The sequence below is a fragment of the Conger conger genome, chromosome 6 (assembly GCF_963514075.1).
Source record: "Conger conger chromosome 6, fConCon1.1, whole genome shotgun sequence".
Taxonomy (NCBI): domain Eukaryota; kingdom Metazoa; phylum Chordata; class Actinopteri; order Anguilliformes; family Congridae; genus Conger; species Conger conger.
Genome location: NC_083765.1, coordinates 30,956,519 through 30,975,099, shown reverse-complemented (window position 1 = coordinate 30,975,099; position 18,581 = coordinate 30,956,519). Strand labels below are relative to the sequence as shown.

At 41.5% G+C, this 18,581-nt stretch overlaps 1 protein-coding gene across 1 annotated transcript; it reads right to left on the bottom strand.

Annotated features, from left to right (window-relative positions):
* Positions 1-149: 149 nt before the first annotated feature.
* Positions 150-18,348, bottom strand: LOC133130920 (calcium uniporter regulatory subunit MCUb, mitochondrial-like). Its single transcript, XM_061245922.1, has 8 exons — positions 18,028-18,348; positions 4,184-4,253; positions 3,841-4,011; positions 2,972-3,076; positions 2,473-2,633; positions 1,521-1,724; positions 1,076-1,192; positions 150-912 (listed from the first exon to the last, which is right to left on the bottom strand). Exons 1-8 carry the CDS (start codon positions 18,136-18,138, stop codon positions 835-837), a joined length of 1,017 nt encoding a protein of 338 aa, XP_061101906.1. The 5' UTR covers positions 18,139-18,348; the 3' UTR covers positions 150-834.
* Positions 18,349-18,581: the final 233 nt, after the last annotated feature.

Genomic DNA, 18,581 nt, shown 5'->3' with positions numbered 1-18,581 from the left:
GCTCCACATAAATATACCAGGACCCTTTCTGTGCCATACTAGTTTTTACATCGGTTTGCATTATGTTTTACAGCAACATTTCTTTTTTTAAAGATAAAGTATTGAACCATGAACTTTAGTGTGAAGATAAATAAATAAAACAGACTACATGCTGCCTAGTGTCCTTTATTATTTATTGATCTGAAAGGTCATAGCATTATTAAAAGTAGATAAGCACCCAGGATTTACAGGTTTGACTTGGATTAAGAGCTTCACCCAAGTAGTAAGTCATATTTTCTTGCTGGTCTGAACATGCTTTGTTTTAACCTTGGTTGATGGGCAGAAATGATTCATGTTTCAGGCTTACTGTAAATGAGAAATCAGATTTCTTTCTTTACTCCCTCAAGGTACCTTACTTTCACCATAGCAGTCCTTGAAAACAGGAAGAACATGTATGGGGGTGTGAAAACACTCATCGTCCATCGATGGGACTGTAAACACTGATCCTGTGTAACCCATTTCCCACAGTGATCACAGTGACTGTATGGTGCTTAAGACCATAGAACTTGGGCAACAATCATGATATGCATTTCAGTATATAGTTCATTATAGTTCATTATATAAATGTATTTAAACTATGTTGATAACAATGATTGGCTATGTAACAAAGGCATTCAAATAATATTGAAGAGACATAAGAAAAAGGCACCATCATCAAAATTGAACATGGTGGAGGAAGTCCTGTCATTATATCCTTGGCCATGTGTGTGTGTGTGTGTGTGTGTGTGTGTGTGTGTGCATGCGTGTGCGTCTGTGAGACAGTGACAGTGAGAGAATGAGTGTGTTGCCCACTCCTCACTCTTTGGCTAAGATCTGTTCCAAAGGAAGTTGCTGCTGGATGGGTTTCTTCAGTCTTCTCAAATCCTCCTGCACCTGAGGACACAGAGAGGAATCATTACTGGGCAAGAGTTTCAATCTGTGATAGTTCTATACCCGAGCCAAGGATTGTGGCAGAACTACACTTGAGACCTGAGATTATATCACCATTGAAAGTACTATACATCAGTGAGTACTATCACCTGTGGGAGTGGCATACCTGAGTCAGTTCATCTCTCAGCTGATTGTATCTCTGTACATCAAAGTGCTGCTTCTTGGCCCCTTTGTGGAAGTAATGCAGAAACTGCCTGTCTTTGGCATTAGGATAAATATACTCCTGTGGAAAACAAACCCAGATGTCAGGATATTCTCTTAGTTCTATTCTAAACTGTACATGGACACAGACATGTGAGACAGCTCTTAGGCCCATTCCGACATTTTGCTGATTATTTTGAGAAAAAAGTACACAATAAACGGTTAGGGGTCAGAACATTAGCCATTCTGCTGACTTGGTAATGTGATTTGGTTCCAATTACCAGGCCCGTTTTACATTAAGAGAGGAAGGACTCAAATGGAACAAAAGTGAAGTCACTGTGTGTATAATGTCAAACCCATTTGAAATTCCTAAAACTTTATTGCGGGTTAATGTTAGAGCAGACACTGACCTGCTTGGTGAGGACAAAGTAAGCAAAGACTCCAATGCTGGTGCCGTAGGTAATGAAGTAGGTGACAGGCTCCATAACGTCCCAGGAGTAGACCCACCAGGTCAGCCAGCCCAGTGCCCCCCCCTGCACTGACAACAAGGCCATGCCCAACCACATAGCTCTGATAGTGGAAGACTCTGCCCGGAGCGCAAGCTTGGCTTTCACCTGCTCAATGAACACACACAGACACACAAACACATGTTTAAGCACACAAAGTTAAATAAAAAAACACTGGATTGTAACCTAATCTGCTTGCCACTAATCAAAGTGCTTTATAAGTTGTATGTACACTAAAGCAACAGCAACATTCAATATGATACATGTAATGAATGTTTACTTCACTAGTATGAAAACTGGAGTGGTGAAACCAGTTTTTTGTGCACCATTATCAACATTACCCAAACTGTAAAATTGCATGTAAAGTAGCGGCTGACTGATTATGTACAAGACAAACAAACTTGTACTGTACACCCTTCCAAAATAAGAGAGGACACTGCAGTGGTGGAACAGGCCAAGAATCTAGGTATTACGGTTGGAAGAGAAATTTAAGGTTAAAAACTAATAAAGAAATATTCTCCCTCACAGTTCAAACTGAATGATTACTTTCCCATACTGACAGATTCAGTTATTACCTGCCTGTTGTGGGTCCTTGGACAGAATACAAAATAAAACAGAGGTATCAAGGGCTCTCTGCCAAGCTCTCTCAGAATAAAATATAAGAGGCCCATGGTCTCTTTAGAAAGTCATTCACGTTCTGTCAGAATGGATAAATGGGGGGTAAAGCTATTGCAAACCAGTTCAGAATGATTACTGTCTGCTACCTTGCTCTGTGTCAACCTATGTTATTCATCATGGTGGAGAGGGGTGTACTTAAATGCTATGCTCGGACAGCACGGGGGGTGAAATAATCTACCGTCTCCAAGGGCGACAGCTCCTGTTTAAGCTTGTCGATTTTTTCCAGTAGGTCCCTCTCCTTCAGCAGGTAATGTCCTGGGATGTTCATGGCCATGTGCATCATGTGGACGATAGTCTTCATGTCCTCTGCCTCCATCACGTGCTCACTGGACACCTTTTCTGCACAGGGTAACAATATACAGGTACAAGTTAACATGTTTGGGGGGAGTGGGGGGCACGGTGTTTTCTAATTTTTCTAATTTCCTAATTGTTTTGGATTCAAATACTTTTCTGTGCTCGAGTGATCTTGCCTGGTGCAACTGAGCCAACCAAGAGGAACAGATGGTGGGCGTTGCACTTTTTTTAGAGTATTTCATAGGTTTGAATACATTAGACACTACACGTGTACAGTAGAAGCTCAGTAAAGCGTACAAATGCATTTGATTCCAAAACAATGACTTATTTGACCTAATTCTGGTGTGGAGAGATAAGATCCGGGCCCTTCTGTGGTGCTTTACCTCGCCTGGGAGAGTGAACATTGTAGGTGACATCATTGATGACCAGCTGGAAGTCTTTGTTGAGCAAAGTGTCCAACGATGATGTGCAAGACACCCGCTGTCCATCTGTGGAGTGGGTAGCAATGGAAAACAGAAACAATCAATTGCAAACAATTAGCCAAACAAAATGCCGTTCAATTGTTCAATTCAATCATGATCTATACAATGCCATTTTTACAAACTATACGACTGGGAACATGTACTGCATGCATAATTAATGAAGCCAATCACATCTCATTCAACAGATCTCATTGAGATGCTAATTGATCAAATCAGGTGTGCCAAATTATGGTTGAAATTAAACCCTACAGCCTGGTTCCTTAAATCACGATCATCAAGGGCTGAGAACTGCTGGGGTGTGTCCCATTAGTCCTTCACTCCACTACTACCCTCCTCCACTCCATGTCCCAGAAACCGATCTTTGTGGACTCCCTCCCTCCACTGTCCCATTTACAAAGTGTACGAAAAAAATGACTACAACTCCGCCCTCCTCCACTGCCACAGCGTAGTGTAAAACTATGTATGTTTCAGCGGAAGTCTTTTCATGTTTCTGGGTGACTTCATCATGCTCACGCCCACATACTATGAAAAAACAACCCACAAAATCTGCCACCGTCAAGATCCAGTAAGTGTAGATGGCAGGGAACGTGAATCTCTAGGGTGTGTCCCATTATTTTTCACTCCACCCTCCTTAACAGGTAGATCTCCAGGAACAGGGTTGGGCAGCCCTGCACTAGAGTCTGATGAACATGGAGGCAGTATGCAGGGCAGAACTACACTCCACACAGTATCTGTACTGAGGTGGTTTGTGTGGTAAACAGGGAGGGTACCTAAGGTGAGCACCATGGCGGTGGCCACGCCCGCATCCTCTCGCTGGATGTCCTCAATGAAGTCACCCACGTTCATGAGCATGGGCCGCAAGAAGAACAGGCAGTCCTCCTTCCTGGAGGGCAGGGGGATGGTCAGCACAGGCCGGCCATATTTATACACAACGGAAATATCTACGGCACAAGAGAGCAAGAGCAAGACACAAAATTAACTTTCCAGCATTGAGTTTATGAAACATATGAACAGAAAATGAGGAACTGCAGATATAAAGCCCCTCCCATAAACCAATCAGCAGGCTCTCCAGCAGAGCAAGAATTGAAAGCAAAAGTGTAAAGACACATGTACCATTGGAGGGTGCTGTTGTACTGTAGAAGAGAACGCTTTGATGTCCCCACTTGAGCTGTTTGGACCGGATCTAAAACAAAGAAAAAAATCAGAGAATGTGATTTTATATCCTCAAGGAGTAGAAAAAAAGAATAAACTCAATGCAACAACTGCATACTGCAAAAAACTGCAAATTTGGGGTCTGATGTTTCAGTGCTAGACCTTCATCAGAATTGCTCAAAAAGTGAAATTCCTCAGAAGAACGCAAGTATCATTACTGGGCAGCAAGTTTTCCACTATGAAACTGAATCGCAATGATCATAATACAGCATTATTTTATCATAAGTAGATCCAATGGCTTTCACAGCAAAATGCAAATGCAAATCACAGGTGCATATATTCCTCTTAAAATGTAACCATTTTAATGAAGCCTTAGGTGGGTATGGTGCTTCTGACAAACTGCCTGAGAGAGTTTCCATTGTAACCATTGCAGTACAGTCAAAACCAGGCCATTCAAAGTCTTAGTTTTCATGCCAAAGTTTATGTACATATATAATCAACAGCCAACAGGGCAGTATTCAGCTAATTTTGTCGATGCAACCTTCTGGAAAAGAAAACAAGATTATGCAGTATTTGCAACATTTGTTGCTTTTTATTGTTAAATTGTAGTTTCTGAGATTAAATGAGGGATAACATTCTTTCTCTTTTCACTCCAGCCATCAGAATGTTGAGGCATACAAAGGCATCCACTACTCCGTGAGGCAAGCTCAAATACATTTTCATGCCATTAAGAGATTACTGGAGGGTCTCAGAGCAGTTGGTAAGAGGATGAGGAGATTGTTACAGATATTTTAATTTTCTGTGGAACAAATGCCAGTGAACTCAAAGATCTTACTTCCCCGAAACCCTGATCTATAGTCCAGTCATGTGACCCCCTAAGAATGCCGTCTCCAGACCAATGAGTCAGACCAATCCTCGGTTACCAAGCTTTCCAGTATCCTCGGGGGCTGGGCTTGCCATATGAGAGGATGAGACGAAGTCCACCCTCGCCACCCCCGCCCAATAAGCACCATCGGCGGGCACACCCAGATCTATCCTTCCATGAAGACAGAGTGAGATAATCTGGTATTGAGAAGACATTGGATGCCTGCCAAACTGGTGATTTTGTGTTCTATTCACACACAAACCCGGTGGTCTCCATTTCACATTAAAATGAAAGGTAGGTCAGAGTCTTCATGGTCAGAAAAAATCTAACCATAGCAATAAGATCCAGTGTAGTTAATTTTGATTCTGATAGCAGCAGTTTGGCTTTAATGTACCACCTGTGTAATTGGTAACCTCTGGTTCAAGCACTGAATCGATAACAGACACTACATTTGCCTTCCTCTTAGAATGAGCCTGTCAAATTATATAGTCTCATAAGAATTCTGGAACGGATCCGATTCCCTGTGCTGTCTGATTGTCTAAAGGAAGCTCACTTTTACAGGACAGAAAATTCTAAGCACCTCACATACAAATGGGGTGGCCAGGTGATAAAATCATGAAGACAATTAAAGAAATTGCACACTGACATAAATCTAATTTAAACATTCAGTCCAGCACTCCCAAAACCAGCACACTACAAAAGGATCAGAAGCAATTTGTCATTTTCTTTATACAGATGCCTGTAGTATAGCAGAAACCTCATCCTGCCATTTCTTACTTACTGTGTGTCATTGCAATAGTCATGCCCAACAGGTAGGAAAAAGAATCCTGGAGCTACATCTTGCCCGCATATCAGTAAGGGATAGGTACATCTTAGAAACGTATGTTCTAGCCTCAGTGAGGGTCAGGCTCATTTGAGTGAAGCGCATTTAAACCACTGTGAGGAGTAAGGCTTTTCAGTGTAGTGAGGTCATCTTAGGCTGGCATTCTGTACTGGGAGTCAATCTGAGTAACTAGCCTCAAAGAGCACAATGTCTTCAGGAATTAAATATTTATGTTATCCACTTTTTTAATTAATCTTGCATAAAACCGTTGACATTTTTTAAAGATGGCTATTGGAAGGATAGCCTTTTCCAAAATTAGTTTATCATCAAAGATACTAAATCAATACGCTCAAAATGGGAAAGATTACTTAAAGACCTTTTTTAAAAAATATATATTTGGAGCAGTGTTTGCAAGTGTAATGATGTCTATTTTAATTATTTAAATCTTAATTGTTGATATTAACAAGTTATCAATGAGTGTATTTTGAATTATTCATTTGAATTATACCCTAATAAAAAACCCAAGCAATGAAAAACATGTTAAGGCACGAAATGTGATATTCAAAGATCCGTAACTTTGTAGGGAAAAGTTAGGATAGTGTGAGGTGTTGTAAACAAAATCCAAAGCTAATGCTTTCTAAAGAAGTTGATCAAGGATCATTGGTTTCTGGACAGGTCTAAATGTATGTAAAATTTTTTTATTTAAGTTGACTTTTGGAGAAAGTATCGGAACACTAAGGTCAATTATTTAGTTTTTGCTATACACTGGATACAATTGCGTTTGAGGTCAAAAGACGTACATAAGATGACTGATTCAGCTTCTATTTCCTGGTATTTTTTTATCTAGATTTGTTTAACAACTTAGAACATATGAACCACAGTTGGCATGCAATAGCCCCCTATGTAGTAGAGACTGAAATTCAATCTCCCCATTAAACACATTATATTATATTATTCTGAAAATTGAACTTCCACATGGTAGAAAGAATTCCGTGTTAATTACAGCAGTGTAAGCCATTCCTATCTTGTTTCACACAATTTACATGAATTAGATACTGCACATAAGCACTGGTGCCTGCTATTCCACTCTGAATTTATTATAACCCAGACGTGTATGCGTGCATGGGTGTAAAAATACTATAACATACAGATATTTATATGCTCCCTGTATTTTCTATCCAAGGTCACAATAACTGGCTTTTCAGTTCTCCAGTTTCCCAGAGATTTCAGCTGTGGTGCAGGCTGGCCTCAACATGCCCATCCTGACTGCAGAGCAGATCGCTGTCTAGACCATGATCATTCTAGATAATGGGTGGAACACTGACCGCTACTGCTGTGCTATTATGGACAAATATGTAAGGCACATGCAGTGGCCTGTGTGTGTATTACTCAACAACATAATTCATTGCCATTTGTTAACTACATACCCAATCAAATCTATGAGTTTTGTGATTCAGTTAACATGTCCACACATGATTTTCCCCCACTGAAAATATACTAATCAAAGGATTTTAGGAGGGCACCTAAACATTACATGATTAATATTTTGCTATATACACACTCTTCCCAACCGTATTAGCTGCCAAAGACTTCAGGCTTTTGAACGTTCACTACTTATTGCGCAAAATATTACAGCAAAAGACCAAAGGTGCTAGGTTCTAAGTAGTTCTAAGGAATTGCCCTTGCTCTTCTAATACTTTTGGAGGGGACTGTATATTTGCCTCACCAAATAAGTACGTACATTTTCCAAATTCCTTTTACATGCTCCCACATAAATCAAGTTTTTCTGCTGTTCAGGCAGGTCCTTCCTCATAACTCAAAGTCATTGTCAGTAAACCTTTATGGTTGCTTTCATGCCATTTCAAAGTATAGCTAACCAAGCACAGAATGGCAACAATCGACTGAACATCTACAAGCTAACAAGTCCATTAAATTGGGAACATTAAATAAAAAGACATAGGCTGTTTTAGAGTGTATGTAACTTCAAGACTTCTGAAAAGTCCCTGAAGATCTGTTGCCCATTAATACATTTATTTATTTTTAATATACAAAATGAGCGCTGATTGTTTAGCACTGTCACACACCTAATGAGAAAACTACGAGTGTCATGCAATTTGTCTCTCCACTGAAAGACCACAATTTTATGGGGCAATGAATGTGTCACGAATGATCATTCAACAGTTGGCTGACTGTCAGCAGCCTTACATATCATTCTCACTCCTACCACGTCACTCCTTCCTGAGAAGCCAAGGCCTTCTGTACAGCACCAAATAAAAATTAAAAAGTAGCAATGGGTCTGAATGTATAATATAGTGCCTACCAATGATTATTCCAATGACATATCTGTGTGTGGGTCTTTGCCTTCAATTTCGGTTGTTACACCTTTGCCTTCAGGCACCGATTTACAGTAACAGTGTATTCTCACCACACCTCACTATCACACTATTCAGTGTCCACCCTTTTCACCTCCACAAATGAGCACTCAGTGTATTCCACATGCACATCTAGCAAAGAAAAAGAAAATGGAATCAGAATCGGAAGGGTTAGCGTGCCTCGCGTTGCCTTATCTGAACAGGACGGTGAATAGAGAAGAGTAGAACAGGAAAGTGGAATGCAGAAGGGTAGAGCAAGAGAGTCGAATATAGGAGAGTAGAACAGGAGAGTGGAAAGCAGAAGGGTAGAACAGGAGACTGGAATGTAGAAGGGTAGAACAGGAGAGTTGATCACAGAGGGGAAGAACTGGAGAGTGGAACATACAGACATATGACATGGAACTGGAACTAACAGCAGTAGTACTGGAGGCTGGGCCCCAGCAGACAGCTATAAGAGAATGGGCCAGCTGAGTAGGTACTGTAGATACTGTCCAGACAGACTGGATTTGGCATTATATGTCATGTGATTTGAGCTAATCACTGTTTCCACTGCATTTCTCCACTGTAGGTAGGCCTAAATTTCTTCATTTTGTTTCCTGCCATTGTCCTGCATTCCCTGCCCAAAAAGAATAGTAATACTGCTGAACTGTAATAGCACCAGCAACTAGAAAAAGCCACCGGTCCCAATAAAACCCATTCTTTCAAAAATAGATGATAAAATCTGACCCGAGAGACTATAAAGGCCATACATAGATAATGAGATAGATCACTGAATATCAGAGCTGGCAAAGCAGCAATGCTTACAAAGGACAAATGACATACATTAAGCTATAATGGTTGAATGTTACAATTAATAATACACTGAAAAACACTGCAGTGGGTAGCGCATCCAACAATTCTGCTACTGAAAGAAAATGTCCGTATTGTCCCTTGACATTATTGGCTGAGAACCTCAAGCCACTCCCCACTACAGGGCAAGGACCAGTCCTTTAGACACAAAACAAATAATTATCTCTGGATTATCCAATGAGCTGGGTGCAGTACCTTACAAGCTTGTTTGTATTTCTGTTTTCCAGGACATTCTCTAGGGCACCATTTGCTGGTGTCAGGGAATTAGTCTCATATTTCCCCGTTTTCCTGTTTTTTTTTTCTCTGCAGAAAAAGCACCCCATTCTGTATGCAACATACTGCTAAATGTACTGTAACAAATAGATTACATTTTCCTTTGTTACAAAGTTTCCACTTTGAGCCAAAAACCAAAGCTTCATCAGCGCATTTCCAACGATCAGAGTCAGAGTGTGTAACATAGCTTACTATTTTACTGCCAGCTACAAAACATTGTTCTGCATGCTGGTTTAAAAGATAGAAATTAATTACCCCATTGTCAGGCCTTAGCCAGCCGCACCTTACATTTTCCCTTAAGTCACTCCCTCCTAACATGGGAAAGAGTACACATCCTGTACACTGCATGGCGCCTAAGAGAAAGGCTGTCTGTGTGCACAATGAAGCATTTCCATCTGGGAGTGGGTGTGGCTCAGTGGAATGCGGGGGATGGCTTGAAGCCCATGGAGAACACTGGAATGCTTCCAGGAGAGCCAGCTTGCTTCCTGATTAATCTGCTTCAGAGAAAGTTGCTGGTTGGCATGGGAGTCCCTTTGTCATGAAATGTGCATCTGGCCACAGCAAACATCTTTTCAGATACAGCAAATTACTCACTGGGGTTCTATTTATCATGGGCACGGACATAATTGTGTGTGGAAATTTTACTACACTTTTTACACATCAGTGCTGATGTGAGCAATCAGTGGGCCAACTAACAAGGGAGTGATATAGACCCCTACTATTTCATTCGTATTATACGTTAGTCATATTTGTATTCACCGGTGTCAGGCAGGGGTGTGTTTGCTTGATTAACATGACAGGTTAAACAAATAGGTACAGTCATACACACTGCTGAGATAATACATCAAATGGCAACATGTGCTTAACCACGCCCAGGCATATCCACCATTTGTGCAAGCATAAGCACAATTACAAACTGAATTTACAAATTTACCTACGGGTACAAATAAAGTAACTTGAACTTGAACTTGAATTTTAACAGCAAATAATAAATAATTACCAAATGAACATACAGCATTAAATATCATTTTAGTGAGAGGGATTTGAGAAGGTGGGTGAGAAGGACTTGTTTTTATGGCTGTACTTGTGTTTTTGAGGTTTTCATATATCATCTTGAAGCTTTCGAGTTGTGTGCCATACTGATTCAAGTTATAAATAATAAAGTAAAACAAATGTTGGTTGAAATATGACTATTTTAGAGTCAAAGTGGTATGTGTCAGAGCTGTTTGTAAAACTATTTCCTACTTGACATGACATGGGTTTCTGCATAATTATTGGACGACATTGCTAAATGTTAGCACAGAGAGCTGACCATTGGTCTCTGGGGCACTCTGGGGGCAGGGTTAGGGACTTTTTAAAAAACCTACATCTCTGCTCTTTGCAAATATTTTAGATGCTAAAACCAGAAAGAGAAAGCTGATTTGTGTGGGCCTTTAAGGTGTGGGGGAATCCAAGTCAGTATAAATAGAGCAATGAGCTCATAAGCTACTATGTCGCTTGGAGAATGGGAACACGGTTCCCTACTTAAGTGACATAATGTAAACACTATGTGTGCCAAGTCCAAGTGTTGACATAGCCTAGCTTACATATTAAAAACTGTTTGCCTTTCATTTGAAGTGCTTACCCATCACAAACCAATAGCATTTTATGCAGAAAAGATATTCTGTCACTGTTTGAGTTAACTAGCTTTTGCATGAATGAACATCCTGTACAGGCCTGGGCATAGCTAGGTGTAATTGCAGCCTACGGCAGCCTCCTGACACTCGGCCGAGACATTGACTAGACAATGATGTTAAAATACGTTCAAGCTGCTCACGCAAATATATTAAAGCAAAAGTCAAGACCAATATTTTGAGATAATAATACCAACAACACAGTTTAATATCTTACTGAAACCAGTACGGGGAGCAATAGGCTGCCTGCAGCCACTATTTTACTGGTGCAAAATGTGACTCTAGCATTGCTCTGAAACAAATTTGATATGGCCACAGTCCTGAAGGCACGTCTCGGTGATTATGACCACCAAGAGCGCAATGAAAATGGAGTGGCGTTAGGCCTCATCGGCCGTATAATCATCGACAGTCCCTCCGAGCCACTCAACATGCGCAGCACGTAGGCGACTGCCACACAGACCTTGCGTGACATTCACAGATGTAATCCAAGGTGCGGAGAAAAGGTGACATTTATTTTAATGTACCGTTACATCGAGAGTGTCCTCACGCATTTCTGTAAACCACCCGTTCTAAGGTGGAATTGATAAGCAGTGAGGTTTTAGCGGTGCTATGGAAACAGGCAGTGCACTCGGCGCACCACGCACTCTGGTGGAGACGTCGACCATCATTGAGACGAACGGTCTCGGTTTTCCACGGTCCGTGCCATTACGAGCCCTGTCAATCAGAGATATGGCCTCCCTCCCTGCTGGATCCAGGCCTTCTCCAATAGCTCTGCTATAGCAGAGGCCTCCAGTTTAATCACCACCACAGTGGAGGGAAACACTACCATGACAGGGCGAGGAGATCAATCGTGTAGGCCTGCCACCGGAAGACAAGGGAAAGCTATGCATCTGAAACGCACGCATGCGCAGCCCGAGGCGGCCTGGGGGTCGAAGGTCAATTACAGCAGTCTCTGGATACCCAACCCCCACCCCGGTGACAATGATTTGTATCGCAGGATGCGTTTCAGGACCTCCATTTCTTGTGGAGAATGGATAGAGGGGGTGTGGGGTGGTGGCTCCTCATAAATCACGCCAACACCTCCAACAACAGCTTGCACTCAGCCCCACGTGCGTGGTCAGGATCACACTAATGAAATGGACTGCATCACAAAAATACTGAGGTAAACAGACTACTGATAGCGCATATTAATGTATCACATGTCCACAGAGAGTACCTACTAATATAAGTGCATATGTTCATTAATTGCACAACCTATTGCATTCTCGTTCATCATACCCGAATAGCTGCAAAATGTATTGGCCTATTTAGCCCTAAATACTTTAAAATAACACATTTTATAAAATAAAACAAAACAATAAAACAAATCGGCGGCACGGATGGTGCAGTGGTTAGCACTGCTGCCTCACAGCAAGGAGGTCCTGGGTTCGAATCCCCGTCAGCCGGGGCCTCTCTGTGCGGAGTTTGCATGTTCTCCCCGTGTCTGCGTGGGTTTCCTCCGGGTACTCCGGTTTCCTCCCACAGTCCAAAGACATGCAGGTTAGGCTGATTGGAGAGTCTAAATTGCCCATAGGTATGAGTGTGTGAGTGAATGGTGTGTGTGCCCTGCGATGGACTGGCGACCTGTCCAGGGTGTATTCCTGCCTTTCGCCCAATGTATGCTGGGATAGGCTCCAGCCCCCCTGCGACCCTGTTCAGGATAAGCGGGTTCAGATAATGGATGGATGGATGGATAAAACAAATCTGACTTTTAACTGTGGCAGGTTAGTTCAATATGACAGGAAATATGTAAATATTCTTATTGGGCTTGGGAGACTTGTGCAATGCATTGTGGAAACTATTGAGCTGTGACCTACATGATCACACCCACAAGCCCAACATCACAGTACTTGGTTTATTCACCCACTGCAGTGACTTCTTAATTCAGATTGCACCAGTTTTGTTCTTTTTAAAAGTTATGAGTTGAATCTTGTGGTTTTTAACCACATTTTTTCAGTCCCATGAATGTAAAGATATTTGGGAGACAGGCGGTATGAACTTATTAACATTAACCACCAAATACCAAATTTCCAATCTATTTGAAACTTGTTGCCATTAAAGAGATTATACCCAATTAAATGTAACACATAATATGCTAAATATCAAACATGAAACAGACATCAGAAAATATCACAATGGACTGCAGGCATCCTCGTCTCACCTATTCACATTTCCAATTATTGATTTTTGAACTGTCAGTAACTGTGCAACTCTCTTATTCATTTGACCACTTAATCACCAAGAGAGCTGTTTTACTCTAATTGAGCAGTTAGAGAGAGAAAAGGAAAAGCCATTCATAGACAAATCTGTATGGACCTCTTTTCATCCATTACCGAATTGCTCTCATGGGCCTTTAATTTCACCTTGCTCATCAACATTACCGGTACAGCTCTGCCCGCTGAACTGCAAATCATCAATATCACAGTCACTGCTCTGTGACTCTCATCCAGGTTCCTGAAATTACAAGCAGCGGGGGGAATAAGTTTGGCTCTCCGTGCGAACACATGGAGCTGTGGGGACACCTGACAGCTAAAACATAATTTTTCATTTTTTTCTTTTACATTTTTTATCTAGTTTTTATCAGAATAAAAACATTGTGGCTCGTATTCCCATTCTATAAACCATCTAGCTAACCTTATCAAATTACCACAGCTTGCGAGACAGTTTTTGTAACTATTTACTAGTGTAGCCTAATACTACAGAGTACTGTAAGATTAACGTGAATGCCATTCATAAGATACAAGATGTCTGAAGCCACCATGACACATTTGCTATTTTTACCATAATTGCGCAATAACTGTTTTAAACTGTTTTCAGCTGTGTAAAGCAGGAACATGAAGGTTAAATCTGCTGTGGACAGAAAAAGCAAGTACTCATATGGCCATTCAACTGCCATATTAGTATTCCCTTCAACTTCACTGTGCGTCTCTTTTATTAATAACTATTAATAATGTCAGTCTATAACACAGGTGAAATTGGCTAAAACACAGGGATTTTCAGGGCCTGCAGTTATTCTGAAGGCTATTACAGCCACTGCTGTTCCCAAGACCGTTTGGATTCCAGTTCTGTAGATGATGGCCAGACACATAAATCAGCTGAGCATAAAAGCATTTTACAGCACTTGCCTAGGCCATCTCCACTATATGATTATACACCATTGGGCATTGCTTTATTGAACTGAGTGCTAATGTGTAAAACTAAACTGCAGTGGGAACCTTCTTTTAACCCTTTCAGTCCCAAGCCCAATATGAATTGGCTCCACCTAAATACGGCCTGTAGCATAGTGGTTAAGGTAAATGACTGGGACACGCAAGGTCGGTGGTTCGATTCCCGGTGTAGCCACAATAAGATCCGCACAGCCGTTGGGCCCTTGAGCAAGGCCCTTAACCCTGCATTGCTCCAGGGGAGGATTGTCTCCTGCTTAGTCTAATCAACTGTACGTCACTCTGGATAAGAGTGTCTGCCAAATGCCAATAATGGTTGAGAAAATTGAGAAAGTTAAGTTTAGTCAGGTTTTAATAGGGGCTTAAATCATAGTATAGCAGTACTTTTTACTGGTTGAGTGCCATGTGGCACTCTTTGGCCTGAAAGCGTTAAAGGGCGATCACAGTGACATTGTTATTAAATCGTATAACTACAAAAGACATTTGTAGGCTTTGCTTTCTGTTCAACTTTCTTCTCACCATTACTTATGGACATAGTTTTGGACATATTCCCTCTTCTGGAACCAACCTCACCCACAAAAACACTCCCACAAGCATTTTCCCTTCCCAGAACGTTGTAGGACTGTGGGAGCTTGTGTGATCTAATTAGCCTAAACTTTCTCACCGACGATAACTCTGGAGTTATGTGTCTGCTATAATATCACTGTGTGTGCTGGGAGACCTCCCGGGAGACCTTTCTAATTCAGGAGTGGCTCACTCACGCCCCGCATCGCAATTAAATTCAATCTTCCACAGCAACTGAGCTCCAAGGGCCAATACCCTCCTGTTCTTTGTAAACATCATCATGTGTCAGCTAATGGAGACTGACCCTTTTTTTTTCCCTTACCACTGTGTGCACCTGCCACAGATAAAAAGCGCCTGAAATGATCCATGAGTTAATTACAGAGAGAAGAAGAATGATGACTGCTCCGTCTCATTTAATAAAGACACAAGCCAAGCATTAACACAGCGTCCTCCGGCTGCTGTCAAGGTAAAATCACAGACCTGCTGAGTGCCTGTGCGACTGCTTTAGCATGCATCAGAAAACAAAATCATAGATGAGAAGAAATCATATTAAGTGTGAAATTCAAATTTAATTTTTTCAAATTCATGTAAGTTGTTGGGCCAAACACCAACAATGAACATTCTGTTTCAGTAAACACAATTAGTTGAAGAGACTGTGACCGCACAATAATAAATCATGGCAATCTGACATTGGCCAATGAGCTAATCAACAGAGACCTGAAGCGAGAACTAGTAATGATGGTTTAGATGCTAGCACAGTGGAATGTATTAATCAGGCCAGTGCCTCATTACTGTCAAGTGAAAATTTTCTTAATGTTGCCTGCAATTCAGCCATCTCCACTCCACTGCAGTTTAGTCTTACATTTTTTGTAAACCTAGTCCATGACTGTGTACAAGAATACAGTGCCTAAGAGTGAGGTTTTTGAATTATGGAAACTTCCAGATCACATGCCATTAGATTTGGGAACAGTACCAAATCTGATTATCAGAACTGGGAAGCCGATTTTCAATCTCAGCCTGCGTAATCACACAGTGCAAGATGGGATAAGTCAGGACTGTTTACAAAACATTGCAAAAGCATTGAAAAACGTTTCATAAAAAAGTGCGTATTGAATGTCCTGTTGCAGAGGGAGGTTATTATGGCTGATGATGGTGCAATAGAGTTTGGAGTAATAGAGCTGGGACATAAACTTCAAAGATAATTATCTAATATTTTTTTAGCACTGCCGCCAGGAGATGTAACAACATTGGTTTATCTTGTTGTTGTTGTTATAATATTGCATGCAGTCTAGTGAACCTCCAAACTTCAGAGGCTGTGTGAAAGGCTTCCAGGAAAAAAGTATCACATATCACAGGGCTGCCCAACCCTGTTCCTGGAGTCTACCGTCCTGTAGGTTTTCATCTCAAGTTCATCAAAGTTGGCACACCAGATTCTACTGATTAGCAGCTTAAACGTATCTAGCTGTTGAATGAGGTGTGTGTTGTTAGGGTTGGGGTGAACACCTGCAGCATGGTAGATCTCCAGGAAAATGATCGGACAGCCCTGCTCAATTGTGTGTTGATATGACAGCCAATCAAAAACATAGCCATGCAGATTCCATGCAGAACACTAACAATCATTTAGAGTGCACAGTTTAAGGCAAACCACAGCAAAAACCTGCCTGAGGCTGAGCACAGGCCAAGCTGCCTTTGCAATTAGCCTAAAAGGTTTCTTGCTACATGGAAAAACAAAATGAATGATTCAAATAAGTGAGTCACTTATAATAAGGCAGCTCAAACTCTTTTTGGTTTCAAGAAACCTCACTCCCCATTGGTACAAAGAGGTGGAGGTGGACATCATCTATGGCCTGAAGCTCTCCCAGGCTTGGGGACTAAACTATTACACTCAACGCTGTAAAATATCCATGCACTGTTGCCAAGCCAGAAAGGTGATTCACTTGTTTAAATCACTAGTGGGCTTACACATCTATTGCACACCAAAGTATCGATATTTCACAGCCTGTCTTAACCCTGTAATTAACCCCGGAGGACAGCTGGCAGCCCGGAGAGCAGCAAGAGAGGTGGAGTAACTCTCTACTCCTCCCCCATTACTGACTATTCACAGAAAACTGTGCTGGCTAAGCTGGTCACAAGTATCTAGTTGGCAGAAAACCTTCATTCATGTCATTTATTTGAAGCACATTGAAATAATTGTGTAGTTTATTCTGTAAACCCCCAGGCAGGTTTTCTTGTTTGATCAGCAAATTTCACAAATCAAACAATTGCTTAATTGTTCTGTAGCCCTAACTAATTTCGTCAGAATTTTGCGACAGAGATAACTTTATGAGTCATATGTGGTTGCGCTCTTACGACCCACAGAGAGCGCGAGATGGAACGAGGCTATGCAGGTCAGCATTTTCAGGAGTGCGTTCGCCTGGGTGAAGTACATAACAGCTGCACACTGTGATGCCCATCCATGCATAATGAATTTATCCCGTCTAACTCTGAATCCCTGCTCATTAAAATGGGACAACTGGGAAATCACCGTGTGCACAGTGTTTAGCAGAACGGTGTAAGAACGACGATATTAATTAATCAATGAATCGCTTTCCCTGGACCATAAACACTTGAGTGAGAAACTGGAGAGTCGCATCAGCATTCCTCCACTGCACGCAGGCCGAACAATGCATCCATTTTGGAGTTACGTTGGACTGATAAGAAAGTGCCGAGGTTGAAGAGCATAAACGACTGTCTACCGGTGTCTACACACGCCCACGTAACGCGTATCTGCAACGGCAATCCAGTTGGGCCACCCTACACAGTGGATTCAAACTTTAAGAAACCATTTTAGAAAAACTGTCAAACTGCAAATATGTTAAATAAATAATTCGAGAGTTAATTTGCCGCGACTTCCTACGACTCTATAATTGTGGAACTGTTATAATTAATAACATGAATAGCATATGTTAAATGTAATATTTAATTTCTGCAAAATTCATAATCCCGTCTACTCAATTTCCTCTGTTCATAGTATAGATGGCTAGGATCGTTGGCTGCTAAACTGGTGAATGTATGCCAATAAAAATAGCGTTGCCCCTTTCTCCTCAGCAAAGATCAGGAGCGGTATCTTTTGTGGAAAGTAAAAACCTACGTGCACTAATTGTGGTCCTGCTTAAGTAACATCAACAAGTGCTCTAAACTTACCTTTGAAAGGAGTTTAATCGGTGTTGTCCTGTTTCTGGCAACAGTGTAGTACGGTAGAGAACATCGGAGAACTCCAGCGGATAGTTTGACAACCCTTCCCAACGAAACCATCTCAGCAAATTAATCCCCCCGCAGGAGGGCTAGTAGCATAATGCACGCGACGTAAAAAGTGAATTATCTGTCCGATTTCAGATTTCCCAGTTTGGAAGATTTCATTTACACCACGTTTTTTTCACAACGAAACTACACCCCCGCGTCGACGGCACAAGGCGCTGCCTAAGCACAGCAAAACATTTCCTCTTTGCAACCAGCTAAGCATCGCCCGACAGTGTATGTTCAGCCCTTCCTATTGGCGGATACACCAGTAAAAGGGAATGGGGCGTTTTTTTTCGTGACAATCGGGAATCCATGAAAGTAGCTACACTTTCACTTGTTTTGTTTCGTTCAAATAATTTTTTAATAAGCAGCTGTTTTTTTCTGCCACCCTAGGCTACCAGTTGTATACGTGGACAGTTAAAGTGTGTCATTAAATATATTATTCACAGGGCATTGAC

What these genes read in the sequence shown, in the direction of transcription:
- LOC133130920 (XM_061245922.1), bottom strand. Translation starts at nt 18,138, where the DNA reads ATGGTTTCGTTGGGAAGGGTTGTCAAACTATCCGCTGGAGTTCTCCGA. An exon ending in TGTTCACTCTCCCAGGCGAG is followed by an intron (nt 2,634 to 2,971) that starts GTAAAGCACCAC and finishes TACCCTGTGCAG; the next exon opens with AAAAGGTGTCCAGTGAGCAC. An exon ending in TGAGAGATGAACTGACTCAG is followed by an intron (nt 913 to 1,075) that starts GTATGCCACTCC and finishes CTGTGTCCTCAG; the next exon opens with GTGCAGGAGGATTTGAGAAG.